Below are 25838 nucleotides of genomic sequence, written 5' to 3' on the forward strand. Positions count from 1 at the left end.
TGAAATGTGTTAAAATTATATTAAACATATAAATAAATAAAAAATATGTAGAAATCAATTTTTTTCATGATAATAATTATATATTAAAATTCAAAAAAAAAAAAATTACCATTTAGGTTTTTATAAATCTAAATTCTACAATGATGTTCGTGAAATTGTTTTTGCATTTATATAGATTTATGATAGTTTTATTTGTAAATATTGTTTCTGTTTTGAAATAATTTTATCAAATAAGTTTATGTGTATTTTGATGCTAATATTTTATATTTTATTATTTTAGAGTAAAATGTTAATAATATTTTTATATAAAATCAAAAACCAAAAACCAAAATCTAAAGCAACCTTTCATGATTTTCAAAAAACTAAAAGCTACTGCAAAATCAAAAACCAAAAATTAAAAACTAAAATCCAAAATCTAAAAACCAAAATCCAAAAACTAAAAACTAAAATCCAAAAACCATTAAAACAATCATCACCAAGCTTTTGTTTAAATCAAGAGCTTTTGATGGGTTTAAAGTTCTTTTACTCCTCAAGCTAATTCGATAAAATAATTTGTGTTTGACAAAAAAATTATATTTGTCCATTTTTCCATGTTTTAAATTTGATATATTTTTAGCATGTTTTAAGAATTTTCTGTAACTCTTTTTTATTTATTTTTCTTATCAATATAATTATTTTGCAACTTCAGTAATTCGACTTTCAGAATTTATTTAGAGAAATTTTTCTAGATAGTTCTTTTTAGTTTATTTTCGCAAAAATGGACTTCCAAAAAGAAAACTAACCAAATAAATTTTATTGAATGGTAAAAATGTATTTATACCTTTAGAGTTAATTAATCTAAGACTTAGGGTTTAGAGTTAAACGGTTAAATTTTGGAGATTTTTTCAAATTTTTAAAAATTAAAATTAAAATTTTCAAAAAAAAAAACTACTTTGGTCATTTTATTTTTTGAAAACTATTTTTGTGACAAAATTTTTTAAAAAAATTATTAGAGAGAATTGCATGTTTAATTATGTTTTATAAACTGACCGACCACCTATAAAAAAAAATGGAATAAAAAAAAGAAATCTGCCTACTGCCGGGTCGGATAAAAAATCCAATATCCATCGAAATGTACAAATACCAAATAGTAACATTTTTTAGTCTAGCAAAAATCGCGGGAGGCTAGGGTTTAAAATCATCGTATCCGCCATGAAAACACGGCGGCAGCACGCCGCTGAGAACGCTCTAACAATATCTCGACGCAGTACACAATCTCCGCTCTCCATCGGAAACTCAGAGACGATCCCAACTGATCTCATCATCGAAGTCCTCTTGAGATTGCCGCCTAAGTCTATACCGAAATGTCGATGCGCATCCAAGCTCTGGGACTCCATACTCCGCCGCGCAGATTTCACGGAGCTCTTCATCACCAGGTCTCGTGCCCGTCCGCAACTCTTACTCTCCTGCGTAGAAAACGAGGAGCTGTTCTTATTCTCGATACCTCAAGAGGTCCAAAATCAAGATGTTGTAACCGCCAATTATCATACGAGGTTCCCTTGTGGACGTTCCTCTAAAATAATCGGTCCGGTTCGCGGTTTAGTCTGTCTTACACATCTTCGTAAGTACAAGAAAACGGCGCCGGTTATATGTAACCCTAGCACTGGTCAATCATTACCTCTACCCAACGTGAAGACCAGGAGTACTCTCGTGAACACTTTTCTTGGATTTGATCCAGTTGGTAAACAATTCAAGATATTGTCCATGACCACACGGGATTATATCAATTGTGAAGAGCATCAAGTTCTGACTTTAGGGACTGAGAAAAAGATGTCTTGGAGAAAGATCGAATGTTCTATATCCCATTATTTTAGGCATATTAATCATGGGATATGCATCAATGGTGTTGTATATTATGTAGCTGGTCTCAATGAACCTCCAATGGCTAACGGTATAGTTTGCTTTGATGTTAGGTCTGAGAAGTTCAAAGTTATTAATAGAGGTGAGGAGATGGCATTATGGAGTCAATCAACTCTTGTAAACTATAAGGGCACACTAGGTGCTCTTTTGACAGAAGGGTTTACCGAAGTTACCGGAGAAACTAAATGTTTTCAGTTGTGGGTTTTGGTAGATGCTGAGAAACATGAATGGTCGAAGCATATATCCATATGTCTGCCCCTGCTGTGGAATAACATAGTTGCAAATGCCACTTTATTCTTTGTTGGAGTCACTGGCACAGATGAAATCGTGTTGTCACCGAAGTATGTATCCGAGCCTTACTGTTTCTATGTTTACTACTACAACATCGAGAGCAATGCAATCAGAAGAGTTGAAATCCAAGGAATGGATGCCTTTAGGCATTGTCAAATTCGCCTTTCTCTTAACCATGTAGAGGACGTGAAGCTTTTGCAATATATTTAGGACTTTATAACAGGTCATGGGGCCTTACTTCTCCTTATGCTATTTGATGTATTTTCTCTGTGTTTTGTTTTTTTCGTTGTGATGGATGGTCGAGACTGTATCAATCTCTGTGTTTACAATTTAGCCTTTTGAAATCTTCTCTTCATGATTAAGCCACTTTGTGGGTTATGTTTTATGAGTTCTATATTTAATCATCCACTGGTAAAAGACCACACTGACACTACATTTGGGCTAATCTAGAAAAGTGTTTACACCAATCTGTTTGACCTCAGATAAATGAATTGTGCCTCTTTTATCTTTGCCATCCCTCTTAGTCTTTTTGTCCCATGTATTTGTTGTTTTTGTTTCTCTGCTACATTAAATAAGAGAAGTTTAGTGTGTTCCATGAAAATTTATCAAGTAACATAAGTGAAGTTACGTTCGTTTATGCTTCTTTTTCTAGCATCTTATGAGTTATAAGAAGCAACTCGTTGTGGTATATTCTTCGAGGGGTGATAGAAACACTTGTTACACTAATCCAGAACAGAGATGTCTAACATGAGATATTCCAACGCTAAATCAAAGAGAGAGGAGAGTCGTAGATCCAAGAGATAGCATAACCTTTAATTATCAAGAAGAAAGCAGATTGAAAATGGTGTTGAGCTCATTGAGTTTATTGGAGCTATGCTAAAATGGTGGTTCAGTGCTTGGAAAAATAACCAGACGGAAGGGTAGGCAGTGTGTGGGGGTAGAGGTTGAGAAAATTAATTTTTACTTTTTAACACAAATTGAGAAATTTCTTTAATTAATTGCTAAAGACGAAAATGTAGTTTTTCTTAACTAGAAAATTCATTTCATTCACTAAAATGATACAAGGTGAAGTGTATAAATTTTTGGATACAATAGCCTAAAAGAGAGAGCCATGATACTAACCAAAACAACCAATAAATTTTAAAACAGTAAGCAAGTAATATATAGATAGACAATGGAACTAGAGCTGGGACTGATGATCCAATAATTTTTTTTTTTTTGAAACACTACTTCATTCATTCATTTAGAGTTAGGTAGAGGCCATAAAAGCCTCATTTACACTTAAAACCTGCTTTGCAAGCAGATCAGCGTTTGTGTTTTCTTCCCTAGGAATCCATCTAAAAGAAACAGATTCAAACGCAGCAGAAATACATAAGATATCAGCTACTACACCATAGAGCTCCGGCGCCGGGCTCCTGTTGATAATGCTGTTGATTAGAGTTTTTGAGTCCGATTGGATACTCAAGCTCACAATACCACGGTTGCAGATTTTGAGGAGAGCTTCTCTTAGAGCGAGTCCTTCAGCCAATAAAGGTGAGCTCACATTGTTCTCAATCGCAGCGAAGGATGCGGTTTCATCATTTTGCGTTAGTGTCCAGCCCATTCCTGCTCGTCGAGAGGTTGCATTCCACGCCGCATCCGTTTTAAGGGTGGTCTGAAAGGTAGCCTGAGGATGTGGTCTACTCATCCGTTTCGTCTTCTCCGTTGTGACCTGTCCGTCTTGCCACTCGCGTGCCATCATAATTGCTCTAGACAGAGAATCCTCTGTTTTCAATATCAGGTTGGAGAACATGAGCTTGTTTCTTGCAGTCCAGACTTCCCACATAATCCATGGAGCTAGGTGGCCTCTTGAGATACCCGTTGGTGGCAAGCAAGGTTTCGACCTTATGAGGTTCCAAGTCTCTCTTAAATCTACCATTCCGCTAAGATCAATGTCTCCCGTGAAAGGAGCAGAGTTCCAAAGTGCTTTTGCAAACTCACATTGAAAGAAAAGATGAATGATAGATTCAGGGTTACCACAGCGTTTACACCGGGCGTCGATAGGCATGTGTCTCTCTTGCAGCGTGGTGCCCACCGGGAGTGCTCCTCTCAGTGCCTTCCAAATGAGCATTTTGATCTTTGGTGAGGTTTGTAAGTTCCACACTTCCTGATTCCAGTTCCCCTCCATCTCCCAGTCTGGATTGTTTGCTTCTTTAAAAGCAGCATAATATCCTGACTTAGTGGAATACTCACCATCCTTTGTTCCCATCCAGCACAACTTGTCCTCAGCTCCTTTCTTGCTTGTTTTAATCTGTAGAATCTGTTCTTCTGCGTCTGGGCAGATTTCTCTAATTTTCCTTAAGTCCCAATCTGTCGAATTAGGAAGGAACAGAGTTGAGACTTTGCAAGTTTGAGAGTTTTCGGGAGCTGGTCCCATAAGTTGTTCCACTTTTGTCGTGCTCAGCCAAGGGTCCTGCCATAGGTCGATATGCTTTCCATCTCCCACCAGCCAGCCTGAGTTTCTTTTGATCAGATGATCCAATAATTACTCCTACCTTTCTATAGCACACGATAACACTGAAGCTGAACTAAGGAGCAAATGTCTTGAGCGATCCCAACCCTGAAGGAAACATCACCAAGCCAAACTAGAACAACAACAACAGAAACAATCGCAAGCTCAAATCTATATCAACTCAAGCAACTATTATCCATCCGAAACTTGCATGACCAAAATCCCTCACTAAAGCTAAGGTACAAGAACCAAAGAACTTGAAACGTTACTTGAGAAAACGCCAAAGAAGACCACCAGTTCTTACACGTGCACTCGCAAGACAGCCAAGTGATCTGACTGTCCATCTCTTCGCAAGAGAAGAACTGAAGAACAAGTAAACTGCTTCGTCTAGAAACCATACCCATATCCTGAGAGTACCAATGAAATATCTAGTAGATATCTCCACAACGAACACACATCACACAAGCGAGAACCCAAATAACGAGCTTAGGTTGAGACGAAGAGACTATAATAGCAAGAACCAAACATAAACAGAACTTCAAGCTGATACCAACTCGTCACAAAATAGCTTCACCCACACTTAATGACACCAAGAGAAGGGAACAAATCACACCGTCAACCAAGTAGATCCGGGTCTCGGGCTTCAACAGAGGGACGGAGACGGTCAGATCAAAAACCATGCACCTCGCTTGTATTTGAGATGCTTTAAATCTACCGTTTAAACCACCAAGTATATAAACCCAAGCAAAAATCGCATACACAAACAAAGACATAATAGACGAAAAATGTAATTACTAGAATGGGGATTTGAGTATCCGTTTGGATTTGGTTCAAATCTATTCAGATTATGAATTTTTAGGATTAAAATTTTTAATTCTATTTATATAATTTTTTTTTTGCGTCAACTATGAGATCAAGTGACAGGCGGATCTCAGTCATTCTCAAGAGACTCTCAATTTTCGGATGAGTCTGATAAATCAACGATTAAATGTTAGGTTCAATAGTATTGAAATGACAAAATTGTTACTTTCAATCTGTATCTTTAAAAGCTAATAGTTCTTCTGACTACAAAAATAATTCTTTTAACACAATAACCTCTAAAACTAATTTGTTTTTGATACATCAAAAATAATTGGTATTATTTATTTATAATTATAATTATTTTAATTAATAAAATAATATAAAATAAAATTAATAAAAATAAACTATAAGGGATATAAAATTAAAATAAATTAATTAAAATTTAACAATCAAAATTATGGTCCCGGTGATAGTATTTTGACATCTATACTATACTAAAAGGGGGATATAAGCCATGGAGAGGGTGTCCACATAGGATAGAAAAATCAACCAATCAGAGAATCCAAAATTGCCATGTCATCTCATTTATTTTTCGTAAAAAATAAAAAAACAATGCAAAGGTGAGAATCGAACCCGGGTTAGTATGATATATATATAGGACATTTACCACTAAGCCATTGAAACTTTCTTGGACACATATACAAGAACCACTAAGTATATAATCACAAACTCTTATGTACATTTACAATAATATGAATTCAACTTTCAAAACTCTGATACTTTGTTTTGTAAAAAAAAAAAAATAAGTGACTAAGCTAATATATTCTTAGAAAGTGTGAGAACGTTGACAAATATGAAAAAACATAGATTTTTGTTTTCGTGACAAAGTTAAGAATTTTGTAAAAGTAAGTTTAACATATAAATTTTCGTGACAAATATGAAAAAGCATAGATTTTTGTAAAATTTTGACAAAACAACTCATAACATACTTCTTTAATGTCTTAATAAAATATTATTTAAGGGTGCAATAATTAAATATATTAATTCAATAAATTTTGTAATTTATAGACAAAACAATAACACAACAAATTTTGAAACATTTGTTTAACCTATCGATTTTTTTTCATGAGAATCCAACTAAACAAGATAAAAAATAATTAGATTTACAAATATTTAATTACCATTTTATTCAATTTTGATTAATTTCAAATTGTCATAATGTATCTTTTTGAAGTTACAAATATGAAAAAGCATAGATTTTTGTACAATTTGACAAAACAACTCAAAACATATTTTTCTAATGTCTTAATAAAATATTATTTAAGGATGCAATAATTAAATATATTAATTCAATAAATTTTATAATTTATAGACAAAACATTACCACAACAAATTTTCAAACATTTGTTTAATCAATCGATTTTTTTTTCATGAGAATCCAACTAAACAATTAGATTTACAAATATTTAATTACCATTTTATTCAATTTTGATTCATTTTAAATTGTAATAATGTATCTTTTTGAAGTTACAAAAAAATAATGTTCTTTCTTTATTACACTAGCATTATATATAGATTCTATATACACAAAATAAATATAATATAACAACATAAGCTTGCTTTCCCCGATTCATATGAAAACTTTTTAAGTTATCCACCAAAGCAAATTAATTAAATCAATGAAATTGTTAAAATACAGCAAATTAATATATAATTTTATTTTAAATTAAATTATTTAAAAAATGTATTTTCGTTAAAACAAAATAATAAATAAGTAAAACTGATTTGATGGTAATTTTTATGATATATATATATATATATATATATATATATATATATATATATCAATTCTGTGAAAGAAATAGAAGCTTAATATGAAAAAAAATCTTAAATACAAAAATCTCTAAAAATTAACAAAAAAACTAATAAATTAAACTATGATATCACTTAAAAGCTTCTTAGACCATATTAATAAAATATTTAAGCGATAATTAGACAAATTTGATTTTTTTTCCAGCAAAAAGTTTATTATTAATTAGCATCAGTTATTTCAAGATGTTTAAGAAATGGTGGACAAAAAAATAGGATAGACATTAATGATAACTATGAATAGTACTTTGTGATGCAGACTTAGATAACATATCTGCACATCCATTTTCAGTCATTTTTGATGCCTAAATTCAATTTCTTCAGAGTAGTTATTCCACAAGTAGATCGTATGAGATATTGTTTTGATATGTAGATTTGTTTTTTCAATGTTAAGAAGATTGATAACTGTAAAAATGTCTCCTTCGTTTATGATATGTCTATAACCGAGTCTCCAATATGAGACAAGTTTGTTTAAAAAGTAAATAATTTTATTTTTCTTATATTATATAATCAATATATATTATTTACTGATAATAAAAATATAGTTATTCATCTATCACAAATATCTATGCAAATATGTGAACCAAGTACAACAATCAAACAACATAATGATTTTCACAAAGAAAATTTAAAAAATATATTTATGTTATGTAGTCATATTTTATATTTTTTAAATAATGTAATACAATATTATACATTATTTTTTTAGAATTGAGAAATACATATACCAGTTAGACAAATTAAGCGATAATTAGACAAATTTGATTTTTATTTTGTGAGCAAAAAGTTTATTATTAATTAGCATTACTTATTTCAAGATGTTTAAGAAATGATGGACAAAAAAATAGGATGGACATAAATGATATATGAACTATAAATAGTTTTTTGTAAAGCTGACTTAGATAACACATATGCACATCCATTTCCAGTCCTTTTTGATACATAAATTCAATTTCTTCAGAGCAGTTATTCCACAAAGAGATCGTATGAATTTTGATATTCAGATTTGTTTCTTGATTGTTAAGAAGATTGATAAGTGTAAAAATGTTTCATTCGAATATGATATGTTAACCGAGTCCCCAACATGAGACAAGTTTGTTAAAAAGTAAATAATTCTATTTTTCTTATATTATATAATAAATATATATTATTTACTGATAATAAAAATATAGTTATTCATCTATCACAAATATCTATGCAAATATGTGAATTAAGTACAACAATCAAACAACATAATGATTTCCACAAAGAAAATATAAAAAATATATTTATGTTATGTAGTCTTATTTTTTATTCTTTAAATAATATAATACAATATTATACATTATTTTTTAGAATTAAGAAATACATATAATATCTTATCCGCGCGTAGCGCGGTTAAAAAATCTAGTATTACGAATGTTTGTCGGTGAAGTTATCAAAATATTATCTTTTGACGATTTTCAACATAATAATAAACTAAAAATTTGATAACTTACTAATTACTCATTGATTAATATCCAAAAGTATTTTCTTTTTAAAAACATGAAATATGTGCATGTACATCATTCATTACTTTTCAGTTTACAAGGGAGAATCTAGGGTTTGGGAGAACTATTTGCTGCGATGAAAACACGGCGGCAGCACGCCGCTGAGGACGCTCTGACAAAATCCCGACGCAAAACGCAATCTCCGGTCTCAGTTGGAATCTCAGAGACGATCCCTTTTGATCTCATCATCGAAATACTCTTGAGGTTGCCGTTGAAGTCGATAGCTAGATGTCGCTCTATATCCAAGTCTTGGGCTTCCATACTCCGCCGTGAAGATTTCACGGAGCTGTTCATCACCAGGTCTCGAGCTCGTCCGCAAATCTTGATCTCTTGCGTAGAAAACAATGAGTCGTTGTTATTCTCGATACCTCAAGTCCAAAAGCCAGGTGTTATAGCCGCCAATTATATTATGAGGTTGCCCTGTACACATTACTCTAAAAATATTGGTTCTCTCCGCGGTTTAGTCTGTTTTACACATATTGGGAAGAATCATAAAACAGAGCCGGTGATATGTAACCCTAGCACAAGACAATTCTTAACTTTACCCCACGTGAAGACCAAGAATGTTATCGTTGCTAGCTTTCTTGGGTTTGATCCAATTGATAAACAATTCAAGATATTGTCCACAACGACTCATAGAAATTGTGAAGAGTATCAAGTTATGACTTTAGGGACTAAGAAAAAGATGTCTTGGAGAATGATCAAATGTTGCATATCCCATTCTTATGTTCAACATGATGGTATATGCGTCAATGGTGTTATATATTATTTAGCTGGTGTCAGTAGACCTCCAAGGGCTATTAGCATAATTTGCTTTGATGTTAGGTCTGAGAAGTTCAAAGTTATTAATAAAGCTAAGGAGATGTTACTATGGAGTCTATCAACTCTTGTTAACTACAAGGGTACATTAGGTGCCCTTTTGTCTGAAGGGTATGCCGAAGTTACCGGAGAAACAAAATGTTTTGAGTTGTGGGTTTTAGTAGATGCTGATAAACATGAATGGTCGAAGCATATATCCATTTCGCTGCCCCCGCTGTGGAAGAATATAGTTACTGAGGACAGTTTATACTTTGTTGGAGTGACTGGTACAGATGAAATCGTGTTGTCGCCGCGCTATTTATCCGAGCCTTACAGTTTCTATGTTTACTACTACAACATTGAGAGCAATACAATCAGAAGAGTTGAAATCCAAGGAATGGATTCGTTTAGGCATTGTAAAATTCGCCTCTCTCTAAACCATGTAGAGGACGTGAAGCTTTTGCAATATATTTAGGACTTTATAACTCTAAGACTTTATACTACAAGGTCATGGGACTTTACTTCTCCTTATGCTATTTAATGACTATTCTCTCTTTTTTTGTTTGTGTGATGGTGGAGACTGAATCAATCTCTGTGTTTACAGTTTAGCCTTTTGAAATCTTTTCTTCAGGAGTAAGCTGTGTTTATGAGCTCTATATTATTCATTCACTGGTAAAAGACCACATTGACACTACATTTGGGCTGAACTAGATAAGTTAAGTGTCCACACCAATCTGTTTCACCTCAGATAAATGAATTGTGCCTCTTTTATCTCTGGCATTCCTGTTAATCTTTTTGTCCCAAGTATGTGTTGTGTTTGTTTCTCTGCTACATTAAATAAGAGAAACGAAGTTACAGTTGTTTAGTGTGTTGCATGAAAATTTATCAAGTAATATAAGTGAAGTTGCGTTCGTTTATGTTTCCAATTCTAACATCATATGAGTTCTAAGAAGCCACCTCGTTGTGGCAGTTTCTTCCAGGGGTGATAGGAACCCTTGTTATTGTCAACCCGTCAAGTACTAATCCGAAATAGAGATGTCTAACATGAGGTATTTCAACGCTAAATCAGAGAGGAGAGTCGTAGATCCAAGAGAAAGTTATAACGTTTAATTATCAAGAAGAAAACAGATTGAAAATGGTGTTGGAGCTAATTCAGTTTATTGGAGCTATCTTAAAATGTTAGCTCAGTGCTTGGAAAAAGAAACCAGACGGAAGGGTAGGTAGTGTGCATTGTATTTGTGGCAATTTCTCAAAAAATAATAGGGTTATGTTGAACAACGTAGAAGGTATATAATTATGTTGTACTAATCGATCTATATGAGAAGTAAATTTGCTCACTTGTCATATTTTCTATAATTTTAGGTTTAATCATAATTTATTCTCAATTATTAATTTTAATAAATAATTTTAGTGATTTAACTGATAATTTATCATTATCAGGAGAAAAATTAGAAAATTATCATAGTTATATTTATTTTATATTTACTTTAGTATTATATATATGTTTTTATCATATTTGGTTTATTAATATTAAAGTATTATTTTAGCTGGCAATTTATAATTATCTTGAAATTTTTAATCAAATATGTATATATATATATATATGTATGTCACATAAGATAGAATGAATCATCATATTTTGTAAGATAATCATTCAGAAAAATTAAAATCACTCATTGCGATAATTTCTGAAAAAGTTGGTAAATAATTCAAAGTATTTAAAATATATTTGCGAAACAATTTTTTCAGTCTCACGTTAAAATTTAGAAAATTTAAAGTTTTATTACCTTTAATAAAGAATTAGGTTAAATTTGTTAATATATAATTATCCATAAATAAAAAAATAATTTCATTAATTTGATAAGCATCATTATCTAAAAATATTATATATATTATGTTCTCCAAAATTATTTTACATCATAATATTTTATAAATAAATATAAATTCATGTATATATGAATGTTTTAGTTTATTTTATGTAATAAAAGATATTTTATTAAAATAAAAAAACTTATTTTTATATGAAAAATTAATGTTAAAATATTTCAAAAGCATGAAAATAATTTAGTCAAATGGTTTTTGAATTGATAATATATCTATTTACAAATTTTACTAAAACTATTAAGTTCGCAAATACGGACAAAACACCTAGTTGACTAAATAAGTTGTTAGGTTAGATGATAAAGTGTATATTTGATAATAATTAATTTGTTAGTCAAAATAACGTAGTGCATAATTAATATAAAGATCTAATTTTTAAAGTATCACATGTGGCTAAATGTTAAATCCAAAAATATGTTTCTGTTTCAATAGTATTGGATTGGCAAAATTATTACTTTCAATCTAAATGTTTAAAAATTAATACTTCAGACTACAAAAAAAATTCTAGTAACGCAATAACCCCTGAAACTAATTTATTTGTTTGATACTCAAAAATGATTTGTATTGTTATGTATAGGTAAAAAAATATGATGGGATAGTAATCTAATTTGAATTATTTTAATTAATTAATTTAATGTAAATTATTTAATTAAATAAAATATAATAAAAAAATACAAATGATTAATTGCTTCAATATACATAGAAGATAAGTTAATTAGGTATATACATATAAGTTTGCAAATTAAATATTTGAAAAAACAGAGTGGGATAAATATACTATTCTATTCCTTTCTATGTGGAACTAAACCGCGAACTCTCAGATCAACTTCAATGGGATTTTTTTACCAGGTTTTAAATTTACATATTGATGTATGTATATATAACAAATGTTATTTAATTAAAACTATGTAAAAATTTTGGAAACTCAATCAATAATATGTCATTTGAGATATTACCGGTTGGATTTCCAAGAATTTTTTACATACTCACATATTTACGATTTCGCGGTTACCAATGATTTTCAACGAAATTAATTTGGTGCGATGGTAAACATCGCTTATTTGTGGAATCGAAAAAATAGTTAATCTGCGAAAAATTAATTAAGCTGTGAATTTTTTTAAAATTTGTGGAATAATGGAATACATATTAAATTGAGTAAAATATTTTATATGATATTCACTTTGTTATAAGAAAAGATAAATATCAATAATTAAACTAATTATTAAAATGTGAAAGTAACTAAAATTTATTAAAAATACTTTAGTTCTTATTATAAATATTTAACTTATTTTTCAGTACGTTTTAATAATAGATTGACGTCTTATAATGTTATAAAACAAATTATAGTATAACTTTATTTGCAACATAACTATTAATCATTGAGATATTTATTGCTATTAATTAAAATTTTTAAAATGGTATTATCATATAATTTAATAATATGATAATGTTGATTTTGTAAATAATCAACTAGAATTCACTTTCCACTTATTGAAAATTTTCTTTGTCAGTATTAAGGTTTTTCGAGTTCCGTAATTTTTGTTGATATAGAGGAGCCCGTCATGTTTGGGCCAGATGGGCTTTTAGTGAACTTGGTCGTATCGGATGATATTCTTAGGCGGAAAAATAAAAGGCTCTCTTTTGAATCCTCCTCCCCCATAGATCTATCATTGATTCATCGCCATTCTCCTCCTCCTTCTTCTTCTTCACTGCCACACTTTCGTTTCCCGTTGACAAAGGTGAAGCCTTTCTTCCTCTAACCTTTTACCTCTGAATTTTTTACTGTAAAGCAAAAAAAAATTGTGAGCTTCGTGTCGTTTCATATTCCCCTTCAGATTCGAGTTGGGTTTTACTAGTTTTGTGGAGATTCTTGGGCTGTGTTTCTTGCCAGTTCTTCAACCCTGAAGTGTTTTCAGTGAACCAATTTTGAGTCTTGCTGCTTGAATTTTTACTTTTTCTTTTCACTGGGTTTTGGGGAAATAGTATGAGCTGCTATTGAGTTGACTTGTTCGCTTAAGAAGAAGAAGCTGGATCTTGTGTAGACTGAGAAGTGGTTTCTTGATAATTCTTTCTGTTTACCTTAGCTAAATGTTGTTTGGAGTCTTTAGAATTAAAATTATTACATGTTATTTTGTATTTTGTTTGCTCATTGCTTTTTTGAAACTCTTCAGGATTTAATATTAAAAAAGATGGCGGCAGCTACAAGCTTCTCTGGTTTAGAAGGACAGAGAGATGAACACAATTCTGGTAAAGGTCCATTCTTTTATATAAAAGGCACATTCTTTCTGTTTTACTCATTCAGGAAATTATTTATGTTATAGTATTAAGTTAGGATGAGGTCTCGTTTTTGGAGGGTTTTTTCTGTTTTCAACCAAGGGAAAAGCTTTGAGCTTTGTTTAGTTTTTTTTTTATTATTTGATTGTCTTAGTTTCAAATAACGAAGAAGAGCTTTTGGGTTTTGTTGTGATTCTTAAATCTGTCAGACATGGAGGAAGACATGGATCTAACAGAAGATGATTTCAGAAATGTCTCTGGCCAGTTTTCAAGGGATACATCGATAGCAGAGGTTAAGGATGCTGTCACTGTCGGTGCTGAAACCGTGAAAGTGGATGTTAGTTGTATCCTTTTTTTGGTTTTATTTAATGATTCAAGAACACTTTAGGATTGACATGGGATTTGATTATATTCATATTGTCGGTTTTGCTTTGAGACTTTAATGGATGTGGTTACGTTTTCTTTTCTTTTCCCTAATTCCATGTATCAGCTAAAAGTGGTGTTAAAAGAGCCAGAACAACCTCTGAAGAAAATCAACCTTCAGTTCATGTTACTTATAAACACTTAACAAGGTTTGCTGAAACGAAGACTCTTAAACTTGACCACTAGTAACTCTCAACAACATGGCTGTCTTGATAATAATTGTTGGTGTTTTTGTATTAATTCTTGCTGTCCTTCACCTTACAGAGCTAGCAAGCAGAAGCTAGAAATTTTATTACAGCAATGGTCAGAATGGGAAGCAGAACAAACTTCTCTTCTTTGCCAATCTGATCAGGATCAAGAACCAGCACTGGAATCTGGTGAGGACACATATTTTCCTGCTTTGCGTGTCGGATTGCAGAAGACATCATCTGTGGTGAGTGAAAATATCGCCATAAGCATATAGAAGCTTTGAACTTTTTCCCCCAATAATCCTTACTGATAGATACATTCTTCTTGCATTTGCAGTCATTTTGGTTCGACTGCAAAACTGGTCAGGATTCTTTGAAGGAGTTTGTTCCAGTGGAAAGCAGCACTACTCCTCTCTATAACCGGAAATTCGCAATTGGTTTAGATTCAACCGCTGGCTCAAGTAACGTGGAAGGGTACACACTAATCTCATTTCTTGTGACATACTTAAGTATTTATCTTGTGCATTGTCTTGAAAACTACTTGTCTTTTATTCTTCCAGAGGCTTTGAGATTATTGATGATGATCCTCCACGTTGCTTCAACTGTGGCGCATACAGTCATTCAATGAGAGAATGTCCAAAGCCTTTTGATCGATCAGCGGTTAACATTGCACGGAGACAGCATAAAAGCAAAAGAAATCAAAGTTCTCGTCTAATACCGTCTCGGTATTATAAGAGCGCTCAAGGTGGAAAATATGATGGCTTGAAGCCTGGCTCACTTGATCCAGAGACTCGTCAGGTTCTTGGTCTTGGGGTAAATCTTCAAACCTTTCACTACACCAAGGAAAATTGAGCTTTCTGATTAAGCAAAAAGATTGTCTTGTCCAGGAACTGGACCCTCCTCCTTGGCTTCACAGGATGCGAGAGATTGGATATCCACCAGGATATCTAGGTAAGCTTCTGAGCCATCAGCACATTCACCATGATAACATCTTTGTTCACGCGTTAGTCGTCTCTTCTCTCTCTATCTGTAGCTGTGGAAGCGGATCATCTCTCTGGAATCACTATATTTGATGAGGAAGAGACTGAACCACCAGAAGAAGGAGAGGTAAAGGCTGAGGACGGTGAGATATTGGAAGTAGCCGCAAGCTCTTCAGAGCCGCCGCAAATGAAAATGACAGTTGAGTTTCCTGGTATTAACGCGCCTATCCCGGAGAACGCAGATGTGTGGTTATGGCAACAGAGGAAGAACACAGGGCATGGTTACAATCATGATCAGCATTACAGAGGCGTAATGGGACCTCCAGGTGTTGAACTTTCTTCTAGTTATCCTCCAAGGTACGGTGGCATTAGATATGATCACGGGTTTGGTTCAATAGCAAGAAGCCCTGGCTCGGAATCAGAAAGAAGGTATTACTACTCTCAGTATGATCAAAATTTGAGGTAGAGAGAGAGAGCAGGCTGATTGATCGTTATAGATTTTAGCAGCAGAAGATGAATTAGTGAGTGACTTGTAGGATCTGTATTGTATGGTTTAGGGAAGCCATTTTGTCCTTTTTGAAACCACAGTGCTTATCATGCACGGTTTTTATTCAAGGGAGGTTTCATTTTGTAACGGTTATTTTAATGTGGAGGTTTATTATTCATTTACTTCTCTCTGTTCTACAATTAGTATATGAATACCAAAAGAAAATGTTATTATCCGCTGATCGAATCCGGAAAAATGGTTCAAATCAAGACTCATTCGACTGTACCTGTGGCTGCAGTTGAAAACGTGACAGAACAATTAGGCAGATGAGATAGAGAAGGTAAGCAGAACTCTTATCAGAATGGGTTATCACGTGTCTTCCTCCGAGGAAGAAACCAAAAAAAGATCCTAAGGAGTTTATTTTTACGTTGGACAAACTTGCAGGTATGTGTGTGTCTTCATTGTTGTAGCTCTCTCTGCTTCTTACATATTGTCTTTTCGTGTGCACTTCTGTGCAGAGCTTGAAATACCTATTTTGTTAAAAATGTCTGCGAGTCTCATGTCATGGTTACTCACTCCTGTATTGGTTTGCTGACCTTTATTTGATGGCTTTTAATATTTTTGACTTTGTTATCACTTCTTAGACTTGAATGCTGGATCCTTAAGTTTCGAGTTTCGACCAATTGCTGTTTTGACATGCAAAGACATAAAAATTGGGTCTAGTTGAACAAGTTTAGCTGTATCTTCTTGTGTCCGTTAAAACTTATAACAATATCTTTGTAGCTCCATACACACAATCTGATAGGAAATGCTGCCAGTAGGAAACTTATCACAGACTGAATAATCTTCAAAATTTTCATTTTCAGAATTGTTAACACTCTACAAGAATGGCACATCAATACTGAAAGTCTTCACATATTCATCGTCTTGAGACAAATCAGAACGTTAAGTGAGACCAAACACCTGCGTACATTATCTGAAAATCAGAACGTACATTATAGAGGATTAACAACATATTCATCGTCTTGAGACAAATCAGAACGTTATGTGAGACCAAACACCTGCGTACATTATCTGAAAATCTCTCGAGATCATTTGTGACACTAACAAAACTTGAGATTCTTCCGCATCCTTTATAAAGAGAGCGCCATCGTTTAGACAAAATACTGGTGGCTATGACATTTTTGTTGGAATGAAAGACAATATCTGAAGAAGCAGATCCTCGGGTAGCTCATTGATCCTGTCCTTATTTTGCGGTGAAGTTTCAGTTGCAGTTTTATCTTCATGTTGTGGTGGTTGCAGTGAGCTCTCGTCAGTTTGGTTGTTAAGGTTTGTATCAGTATTGGGTTTCAATTGATGGGGCTTGATTGTAAGAAGGTTTATGGTGGGCTTCTATATAGGCGTAAAGTGGCCAGAGAGTTCAAGCGTATCCAAAGGTTGTCTGGAAGCTATCTTTCTTGTCGGGTTATGAAATCTTGGTTCTTGGGTTCAAGTGAGGGATGGTATTGTCTGGTAGGTCATAGGCGGCAACAATAGATTCGGATTGAGAAGATGTAGTGTTTTGGGTTCTAGAAGTGGATGGTTTTGTTTGGCTGGTCGAGGACGGTATCAAGATATCCTTTCTTTTTTAACAATGGACAGTATCAAAATATCCAGTTCACTGCTTTCTGCTATTTATAAGGTTTATTGCACTGAATTATCCTATGGTTTGTGTAATTTTGTTGATGGTTTAGTTTGTTGTGCATTTAGTTGCGATTTATGGTTCTATTTCTTGTTTATGTTTTGGTCGTAAATTGTCCGATTTATGGGTTCTGGTCGCATGTTTTTAGGTTTTTGTTTCCGGAGGTTTTATGTTATCCATCTGCCTTTGTATCAAACTTTTTGTATTTCATCTTGGAATGAATATTTTTGAATTATCAACAATTTATTTCTTTATTTGATTTTCAAACAGTAATAAATGACATTATACCCAATCTAAATTATATGTAGAAATCTAAAACAACAACTAACTAAATGAAAATAGCAGAGGTAATCAAGATTTAAACATGGTCGAATTTAGAGAATTAGATGCAATCTAATATATCCAAAGAATAACCAAACCGATTTTACATTATATTTTCAAACACAAATGTCTAATTTTTTTTTTTTTGGCAACAAATATTTACAAATTCATGTTTACTCTGTAAACCAAATTGTTAATTTCGCATCCATATAAACGACGAAAAATGGTTGTTTTCTAGCACGCAGTGCTAAGCTACCCGCTTGTAGGTTCTCCGTCCGGGGTACATGAACAATGTCTGAGTTGAAAAAACTTCTTTTTAAAAGCTTAATGTCTTCTAGGTAACATGGATGTCTAATGAAAATAATATAATATTATTTATAACAAATCATACGTATAAATTATAACATAATTCAAAATTGAAAATAAAATATTAATTAATTATTATATATGTAGCAGTGACATGAAAACTGATATGTAATTTTAAGCAAACATTAATCACATCACATCATAAGCTTTAAATGTCAATTGTAAGTGATAAAGTTGGGATAATTAATTAATAGATACAATTATATAAAGAGATAATTAGATTGAACTAGATTCGGTGTCCGCGCTACGCGCGGATAACATGTTCAAGTTAAGAAAATTTATATTTTTGATTAGTAGTTTTTAGTTTAAGAAAGTGTTTGTTAATTTTGTGTGTTGTAGATTTAACCATAGAGTTTTTGTTTGAATGTGATGCGGTGATCAGTTTTTCTTTTCTAAACAAAAGTAAGTTTGAATAATATATTGTGTTGAGCAAACAAATTTCATAGGAGAAAATAGTATTTTTGAGTATTGAGTGGTGTTGTTTGCTATCAGGCTTAGGATAGCAGTTTATTCGTCTTTTAGAAGCGTTGTATGATATCAATGTCGGTGTCAAAGTAAAAGTGCGATCCTCAAGTGGTTGTGAGTGATAGTTTTCCTGTATAAGTGTAATATTTGTAAGCATTTAGTTTGACATAAACTTTTTGTTTAGTTTATTACCTTCATGTAATCTTGGAATGATACTTGTGATGATTACGATTTGGTTTTTCCTGGTAGATATGCGATTTAACTCCCTGAAATTAGCCGCCTCGTTGTCCCATGTGGTTAGACGTACCATTTTGGATCTACAAAAAATTATTGTATTATATATTTATTGCTTAAAACAAATATTATTTAATAAAATATTAGTACCTGTGTAAACGCAATCCAATCCAATCCAATCCAAAGGGAACGTTATCCAGTTCACATAGTTCAAAACTAAATAGTTTGACAGTATAAATAAGTAATTGTCCAAAGGGAATAGAGTTTGGTAGCTAACGAAAAGGAATAAAAATAAGATAAGACGTAGACGATGTTTGCGAAGTATATTGTGAACGGTTTTGTAGAGATGGCATTTACTATTGCGAGTGGGCCTATTATTATAAAAGAATTTTGTTAGTACAGATTCATTATTGAGTTCGGAGAGTTTTGGTCGGCAGACTTACTGGTTACTTGCATCTTATGGTATAGAAATTTGTTCGTGATTCCGGGGAATCTGCTCTGGGTGAGCATCTGATCGTGATTCTGGGGGAGAGAGAAAGGAATTTAGTATTTTTGGATTGTGTTATGAATTGTGTTGCAAAATAATATTTTTTTTTAGGGGAGCCAGGTAGACCGTTGTATATTTCTTTGTAGACTATGTTTTTAACCCTTCCTATCTTTTGATCCTTTTCTTGTATAATTTTGAGGCCTGACTGGGTAATAACTCGGTAAAGACCAACATAGAGCTGTCCATGGGTGAAAACGGGTTGTAGCAAATACAATAGGACACATTTCAAACACCGGCTCTAACTTTTGTTAATTGTCATTGCGTAACATAGCCTGATTGGAAATTGCCGCCTTTCAAGGGTGAATGGATGTTTAGTTACTGATTCCGATAGTATGATTCTTGGAAAGTCCACTTTATGTCCAATATGAGAGCCTGTAACTATTTCACCTCTAATAACACGCTCACCTAGGTAAGGAACAATGAGACGTGTTCCATTGCATAACCCTTTTTTTTATTTAAATTCCTTAGAAGCATGAAAGGGGCACCCATTTTCAATGTAAGCTTATTCCACTTTCAATGTAATTTTTAATATATCTAGAATATTAGTGTCATTTTACTTATTAAATTTAGTAAAATGAAAGATTTTAATGTGATGTGGTTATTTAAGGTAATAATTAACGGGTGGGGATTTGGGATTTAGATTTAAAATTATATAAAATAAAAAATAAATATTTTAAATTTTTAAAGTAGTTTCAATAACTAATGACATAATTTCTATATATATTATTCATTCTCATTATGTATACTATTGTAATTATCATAAAACTACAAAATAAAAGCTAACAAAAGTTTGTACGTAACATCATGCAATGTTAGTTACGTAATTAATTTTTTTTAAGACAAAGCAGATGGAAAATTTTATGAATATCATATAATTTTCATTTTTTATATTTTAGTTCTTCAGTTTTCAGGTCAGATGTTCTACTACCCTTAACAAAAACAAAATATATTTTAATATTATTAGATTTATATGTTATATGTTATATTCAAATACTAAGAATCATATATGAAACAATAAACTTGCTATCTGTATAAAAAATGGGCGAGGCCTGCGAATGAAATAGAATCGACAAAAGGCTGGGCAAATGGGCTGGGCTGCGAAACGGGATCGAGACAGCTGCGCGATGGGTCAAAAGGGCTGCAAAGCTGATTAATTTTTTTAAAATCCAAGCCCAGTCCGAAATGACATGGCAGTTTGGTTGGATGATAATATTTGTGCCTATGTGGCATAGCTTAAAAAGCCCCAATTTAGCTGTTATTATATAGTAGGATAGTGAAAAACCGAAATACTTAAACCGAGAGTAATTAGGAAACAACCGAAGTTAAATAGATAAAAAATATCGCAAAAAGACATTAAATTAGAGAGGAAACCCTCACAACTAGAGATAAAGTTGCTATAAATTAATCAAAGAAACAATACTTTAGATTAAGAAATTGCCGAAACCCTAAGCAAACAACAAGAGAGAGAGATCAACGAAGACTTTCACTTTCAACATCTTTTCTTTGTCTTCTCCCACTACTTGCGCGCGCGAACCCAACCCAACCCCACACAGTAAACACCATTCGAATTTTGAACAACAGGTTCGTTCGTTCCTCTTCCTCCTTCCTTCTTCTTCGATTTAGGGTTTTGTCGTGCGATTTCGTTACTTGTCCCTACCGATTACAGAGGGGTTTTCGCCGGGGGAGTATGCATTGTAGCTTACGTTTGTAATTAGGTCTTCGTGATGCGTCGCTTAGGGTTTCGAGCTTCGAAATTGAGGTTTTTTAAGGGAGAATGTTATGTTAAATCAATTTGGGGGTTTCGTGAAAAAAAAGCATCGACCTTTAAGCCTTATTTGAGATCACTGATTGTTTGATTAGCTTTTAGCTTGTGAATTTGATTGGTTCGTTTCAGGTGGATTTATCGATCTCTGTTGTTTTTTTTGTTAGTGTTTGAGTCTTGATCCATCACTTAGTCTTAACTTGTGCAACAAGCAAAAACAATCTACTAGATTGTATACATTTTGTTTGGTTATGTTAACTGTCGATTTGATCCTAACATTCTCAATGTTCTTTTGGTTGTAATGTGCAGGGAATGTTCAGAATCAGTTGATTATAAGCCAATGCAGCCGTCTTCTGAATGGTATAGGTGTATGATGCCTGCCTATCTTAACCCCAATGCTAATCAACCAGACCTTCATGTTTTCAATCATCAGTTGAATATGCTACCTGATCTGGATGTTGCATCTGATAGAAAGGCCCAGTACTTAGCATCCAGAAGGTTTAATTATAATATCGGAGTACCAAGACTGTTAAACTTTGGGTCTGATAAGGATGAGTTTTTTGGAGATATATTTAAGTCAGAGATTGGTGATTTTCCGTCTAAGCGACAGAGAGCTGAAACACCAACAAAGCTGAGTCTTCCTCCTTGGAACGATTCATCAAGACTCCCTCCTCTTCAGATATGTCCGGAGCAGAAAGTTCCCACGCCAGTTTGTAGCCCTGAGAATGGTAGCGGTTGTTCTGACGTAACGAAGGTAGGTGTGATGGACAATTCTCCTTTGGACAGTAAGCATGTTCAGGGTCTTGGTACTAGCAAAACTGTGAAACCTGCAAGACCACATGCAACCCGGGTTTATTCTTTTGACGACTTCTATACCGTCGAGAGAGAGATTCAAACCGAGGAAAGGCTGGTGAAGCATGAGAAACTGGGACCTGGAGTGGACGTTGTTGAGCCGATGGAATGTGGAGAGCAGACTAAGTGTGAGGTTAATGCTGACTCAGTGCCTATGGAAAAGCGTAACAAGAGAGGTGTCTCACTGGTGGAACGTTTCACAGAAGAAGAAATAAAGTTGCATATTAAGAGCCTCAAGGAGGGAAGTACTCAGGTAACAATTGTTTGGCCTTATCCATTGTTTTTTTATTTGTTTGCTAATTAATCTTTTTTTTTTCCACAGGGAGGAATTGGAGAAACGTGTGACCAAAAGGATCTATGTCAATTGTGTGGCAATGGCACACTCGTGTTACCAGCACAACCAATCTACTGTTCTCTTTGCTCCCGCAAAATCAAAGACAAGTCTTCATATTACATCCCCGAGGAGAAAATAAGTGATGCGCAACATCAAATCTGTAATCCCTGCTACAATCGTTGCAGAAAAAACTTCACGTTATTTGGAGTCACTGTCGCAAGAGCCAATATGCTTAAAATGTTTAACGCTGACAATCAACACACAGAAGAGGTAAACTTCATCTCTCTCTGTCCCTATATATATATTTCTAAGTACATCATGTTTTACAACTTAAGTTACTTTTTTTCTGTGGTGCAGTGGGTTTATTGTGAATCTTGCGAAAAGTGGCAACATCAGATATGTGGTCTCTACAATCAACAAAAAGACATTGACAAAACAGCAGACTACATTTGTCCCTACTGTTTGCTGAAGGAGCGTAAAAGTATCGAGAATACAGATCTGGGGGCGAAAGATTTGCCTGAAACTATCCTCAGCCACTTTATAGAACGGAGGCTATCCAGACGCCTCAAAGAAGAAAGACTCCAAACGGCAAAGGCTAATGGGAAGAGCGTTGATGATGTACAAGAACCTGATGACCTTACTCTCAGAGTCGTGTTTTCAGCTGACAGAACCTCACACGTCAACAAAACATTTGCGGATTTGCTTCACAAAGAGCATTACCCTAGCGAATTCCCTTACAGATCCAAGGTGAGAAAAGTAAACCATGCTTTGTTTCGATTCAGTTATGTATCTCAAACCATGCTTTGTTGTAACTAATTTCGATTGTCTCAGGTCATTCTTCTGTTCCAGAAAGTTGAAGGAGTTGATATATGCATCTTTGCGTTGTTTGTCCAAGAGTTTGGATCAGAATGTAGCCAACCAAACCAACGCAGCATATACATCTGGTATCTCGATTCGGTCAAGTACTTTAGACCCGAGAGAGTGACATTCTCAGGAGAAGCTCTACGAACTTTCGTTTATCATGAAATATTGGTAATCCATTCGTTAATTTTCTGTTTAGGACTCATGCTTAGAATCTAAGTTGTTATTGACTTTTTCCCTTTTTCTTTTTGATAGATTGGATATCTCGAGTATTGTAAGATTCGGGGTTTCACTACGGGTTATATATGGGCGTGTCCACCTCGAAAAGGAGAAGACTACATTATGTATTCTCATCCTAAGACTCAGCAAACACCCAACACTAGGAAGCTTCGCCAATGGTCAGTCTCTTTTCTTCCTTTTTCTCTACTCGGCTTTTATGTTTGCGAGGAAATTGGATTTTAAAATTATAGACATTATTGCAGGTATCAGTCGTTGCTGGATAAAGCAACCAAGCAGAGGGTAGTGACGAGTGTTACAAACTTGTATGATCGGTTCTTCGTTTCGGCAGAAGAATCTACATGCAACATTACAGCTGCACGCTTGCCTTACTTTGAAGGATCTTTCTGGTCCGATAATGCTGAGCTCCTGACTCAGGCTTTTGAGAGAGAAAGTGTGGACGAGTTGCAGAAGAAGGTTAAATCGCTTTCTAGAAGAGCACTAAAGGGTGTCAAAAGTAAGGATGATCTTGACGTTGATGATGCCAAAAACATTCTCATGATGCAAAAGGTTATATGATCATTATATGTTTTGAATGCACTTAAAATTTGTATATGGATACATTCCTTTGAAATGTTTCAGTGTGTTTAACCTTTGAAGTATTCTTGTTTTGTGTAGCTGGACAAATTGATATCTCAAAACAAGGAGGATTTCATGGTGGTGGAACTGAATTATTCATGCACACGCTGCTCAGCGGTTATATTGTCGGGATTGAGATGGTTTTGCGGGAAGTGCAAGAATCTTCAATTGTGTGAAAGGTAATCAGTCACCTGTTTCTCTCTGTGTAATTGATTTCGGTTATATTAACGAAACCCTTTATTGCAAACAGATGCCATGATGCAGAAGAAGAGCTTCCTGGGGAACACACGCATACTATGAATGACAAAGAGAAGCATTCTCTGTCAAAGGTTGTTATTAGCATTCTTATTTTTTCTTTAGTTTAGGAACTAAAAGTGATTTTTTTTTTTCAAATTGGGATTTTGCTTTACTTTTACAGGTTCAGGTGCACGGCATACAATCTACAACAACTGAGGATAATGATGTCATCCTAGAAAACAGTATGTTCGAGAGCAGACAAGTGTTCTTAGGCTTTTCTCAGAAGCATAACTACAGCTTTGACACGCTCCGACGCGCCAAGCATTCTTCGATGATGATACTACACCATCTTCACTCTTCAGACAAGCATCATTCTGAGAACTCCAACAGCAGCTTCTTTCAAGTGACTTGTACGACTTGCCAAAAGGATGTTTCAAAAACGATTTACTACTCTTGTTTGATTTGTTCGGATTGCCGAGTTTGCACTGCATGTTATAACAAGAAGAACACAGTCCTTCGTCTGCTTCATCTCTTCCCAATGACCCCTTCCACGCACGGGACGCCGCCTAGAACCGTAGGGGTGAGTATTTTATTTTTTGGTCAAACCAAAACCTTTACTCTGTTTCTTTCTTTGGTACATATATTTTTTATGTTTTCTGAATTATGCAACTTACTTGCAGGCTCTTGGGATAATAGAGGCTTTGTTGCATGCACATACGTGCAGAACCATGGCCACTGGTTCGTGCTCACACCCGAAATGCGATGATGTTAAAACACTATTCAGTCACAGCGCAGTGTGTGAAATCAAAAAGAGAGGAGCTTGTAATATTTGCAATAATCTTCGGCAGATGATAAGTATTCACGCATTCCATTGCCAAGATCCCACTTGCTCCATACCACGCTGCAGGTAAAGTTTTTATTGGTATTGCTTATGATTTTACTCATCTCTGCAACTCCATCTTTTTAAACTTGATGTTACTCTCTTCTGTTCTCAGAGATACGAAGGAGCACTTCTTTAGGAGTGGTTTGCGGCACTAAAGAAGAGCCAAAGGACTTAGTTTGTACATTCCTTATGATTGTGATGCTGCTTATAGAAGAAAATGTACAGATCATAAAACCCTTCTCTTACATCAAATGCTTATCGTTGTCCATTTCTGTCAAGAATGGTCAGTGTTGTTGTCCTTTAGTTTTGTCGTTAAGGATCTTGTTAGTGTTCAATAGAGAGAGAATAAGATAGGCGCCTAATGCTTATAGCTTAATTTATAGCTTGAATAATCTTGGAAAGAATAGATGTTTGTTTCGTCTGATTTGCATCATCTTGCTTTCTCGTTTCCGTCTAAGATTTGGTACACTCCATTACTCGCACTTTATTTGAAGTCGTTAAAATCCATCAAGAATTCTTGAGTCTTAAC

General features: G+C 33.8%; 4 protein-coding genes across 4 annotated transcripts; all 4 read left to right on the top strand.

Moving 5' to 3' along the window:
• Positions 1–835: 835 nt before the first annotated feature.
• Positions 836–3278, top strand: LOC106419553 (F-box protein DOR-like). Its single transcript, XM_013860365.3, has one exon. The coding sequence runs from the start codon at positions 1192–1194 to the stop codon at positions 2398–2400; it is 1209 nt and encodes a 402-aa protein (XP_013715819.2). The 5' UTR covers positions 836–1191; the 3' UTR covers positions 2401–3278.
• A 5469-nt stretch (positions 3279–8747) lies between these two features.
• On the top strand, positions 8748–10297 carry LOC106419559 (putative F-box protein At2g19630). Its single transcript, XM_013860377.3, has one exon. The coding sequence runs from the start codon at positions 8957–8959 to the stop codon at positions 10151–10153; it is 1197 nt and encodes a 398-aa protein (XP_013715831.2). The 5' UTR covers positions 8748–8956; the 3' UTR covers positions 10154–10297.
• A 2809-nt stretch (positions 10298–13106) lies between these two features.
• Positions 13107–16093, top strand: LOC106391944. Its single transcript, XM_022701939.2, has 9 exons — positions 13107–13298; positions 13731–13806; positions 14043–14177; positions 14324–14405; positions 14521–14689; positions 14782–14918; positions 15005–15257; positions 15332–15395; positions 15478–16093. Exons 1-9 carry the CDS (start codon positions 13122–13124, stop codon positions 15888–15890), a joined length of 1506 nt encoding a protein of 501 aa, XP_022557660.2. The 5' UTR covers positions 13107–13121; the 3' UTR covers positions 15891–16093.
• A 4774-nt stretch (positions 16094–20867) lies between these two features.
• LOC106391951 (histone acetyltransferase HAC2) lies at positions 20868–25733 on the top strand. Its single transcript, XM_013832707.3, has 12 exons — positions 20868–21106; positions 21597–22392; positions 22462–22743; positions 22831–23220; positions 23305–23505; positions 23590–23732; positions 23817–24120; positions 24229–24368; positions 24440–24518; positions 24608–25006; positions 25107–25333; positions 25422–25733. The coding sequence occupies exons 2-12, from the start codon at positions 21628–21630 to the stop codon at positions 25462–25464; spliced, it is 2973 nt and encodes a 990-aa protein (XP_013688161.2). The 5' UTR covers positions 20868–21106; positions 21597–21627; the 3' UTR covers positions 25465–25733.
• The last annotated feature ends 105 nt before the right edge of the window (positions 25734–25838 follow it).

Source organism: Brassica napus, chromosome A2 (genome assembly GCF_020379485.1).
Source record: "Brassica napus cultivar Da-Ae chromosome A2, Da-Ae, whole genome shotgun sequence".
Taxonomy (NCBI): domain Eukaryota; kingdom Viridiplantae; phylum Streptophyta; class Magnoliopsida; order Brassicales; family Brassicaceae; genus Brassica; species Brassica napus.

What these genes read in the sequence shown, in the direction of transcription:
- LOC106419553 (XM_013860365.3), top strand. Translation starts at nt 1,192, where the DNA reads ATGAAAACACGGCGGCAGCACGCCGCTGAGAACGCTCTAACAATATCT.
- LOC106419559 (XM_013860377.3), top strand. Translation starts at nt 8,957, where the DNA reads ATGAAAACACGGCGGCAGCACGCCGCTGAGGACGCTCTGACAAAATCC.
- LOC106391944 (XM_022701939.2), top strand. Translation starts at nt 13,122, where the DNA reads ATGTTTGGGCCAGATGGGCTTTTAGTGAACTTGGTCGTATCGGATGAT. An exon ending in GAGAGATGAACACAATTCTG is followed by an intron (nt 13,807 to 14,042) that starts GTAAAGGTCCAT and finishes TAAATCTGTCAG; the next exon opens with ACATGGAGGAAGACATGGAT. An exon ending in GGCTCAAGTAACGTGGAAGG is followed by an intron (nt 14,919 to 15,004) that starts GTACACACTAAT and finishes TTATTCTTCCAG; the next exon opens with AGGCTTTGAGATTATTGATG.
- LOC106391951 (XM_013832707.3), top strand. Translation starts at nt 21,628, where the DNA reads ATGCAGCCGTCTTCTGAATGGTATAGGTGTATGATGCCTGCCTATCTT. An exon ending in TCGTTTATCATGAAATATTG is followed by an intron (nt 23,506 to 23,589) that starts GTAATCCATTCG and finishes TCTTTTTGATAG; the next exon opens with ATTGGATATCTCGAGTATTG. An exon ending in CGCCGCCTAGAACCGTAGGG is followed by an intron (nt 25,007 to 25,106) that starts GTGAGTATTTTA and finishes ACTTACTTGCAG; the next exon opens with GCTCTTGGGATAATAGAGGC.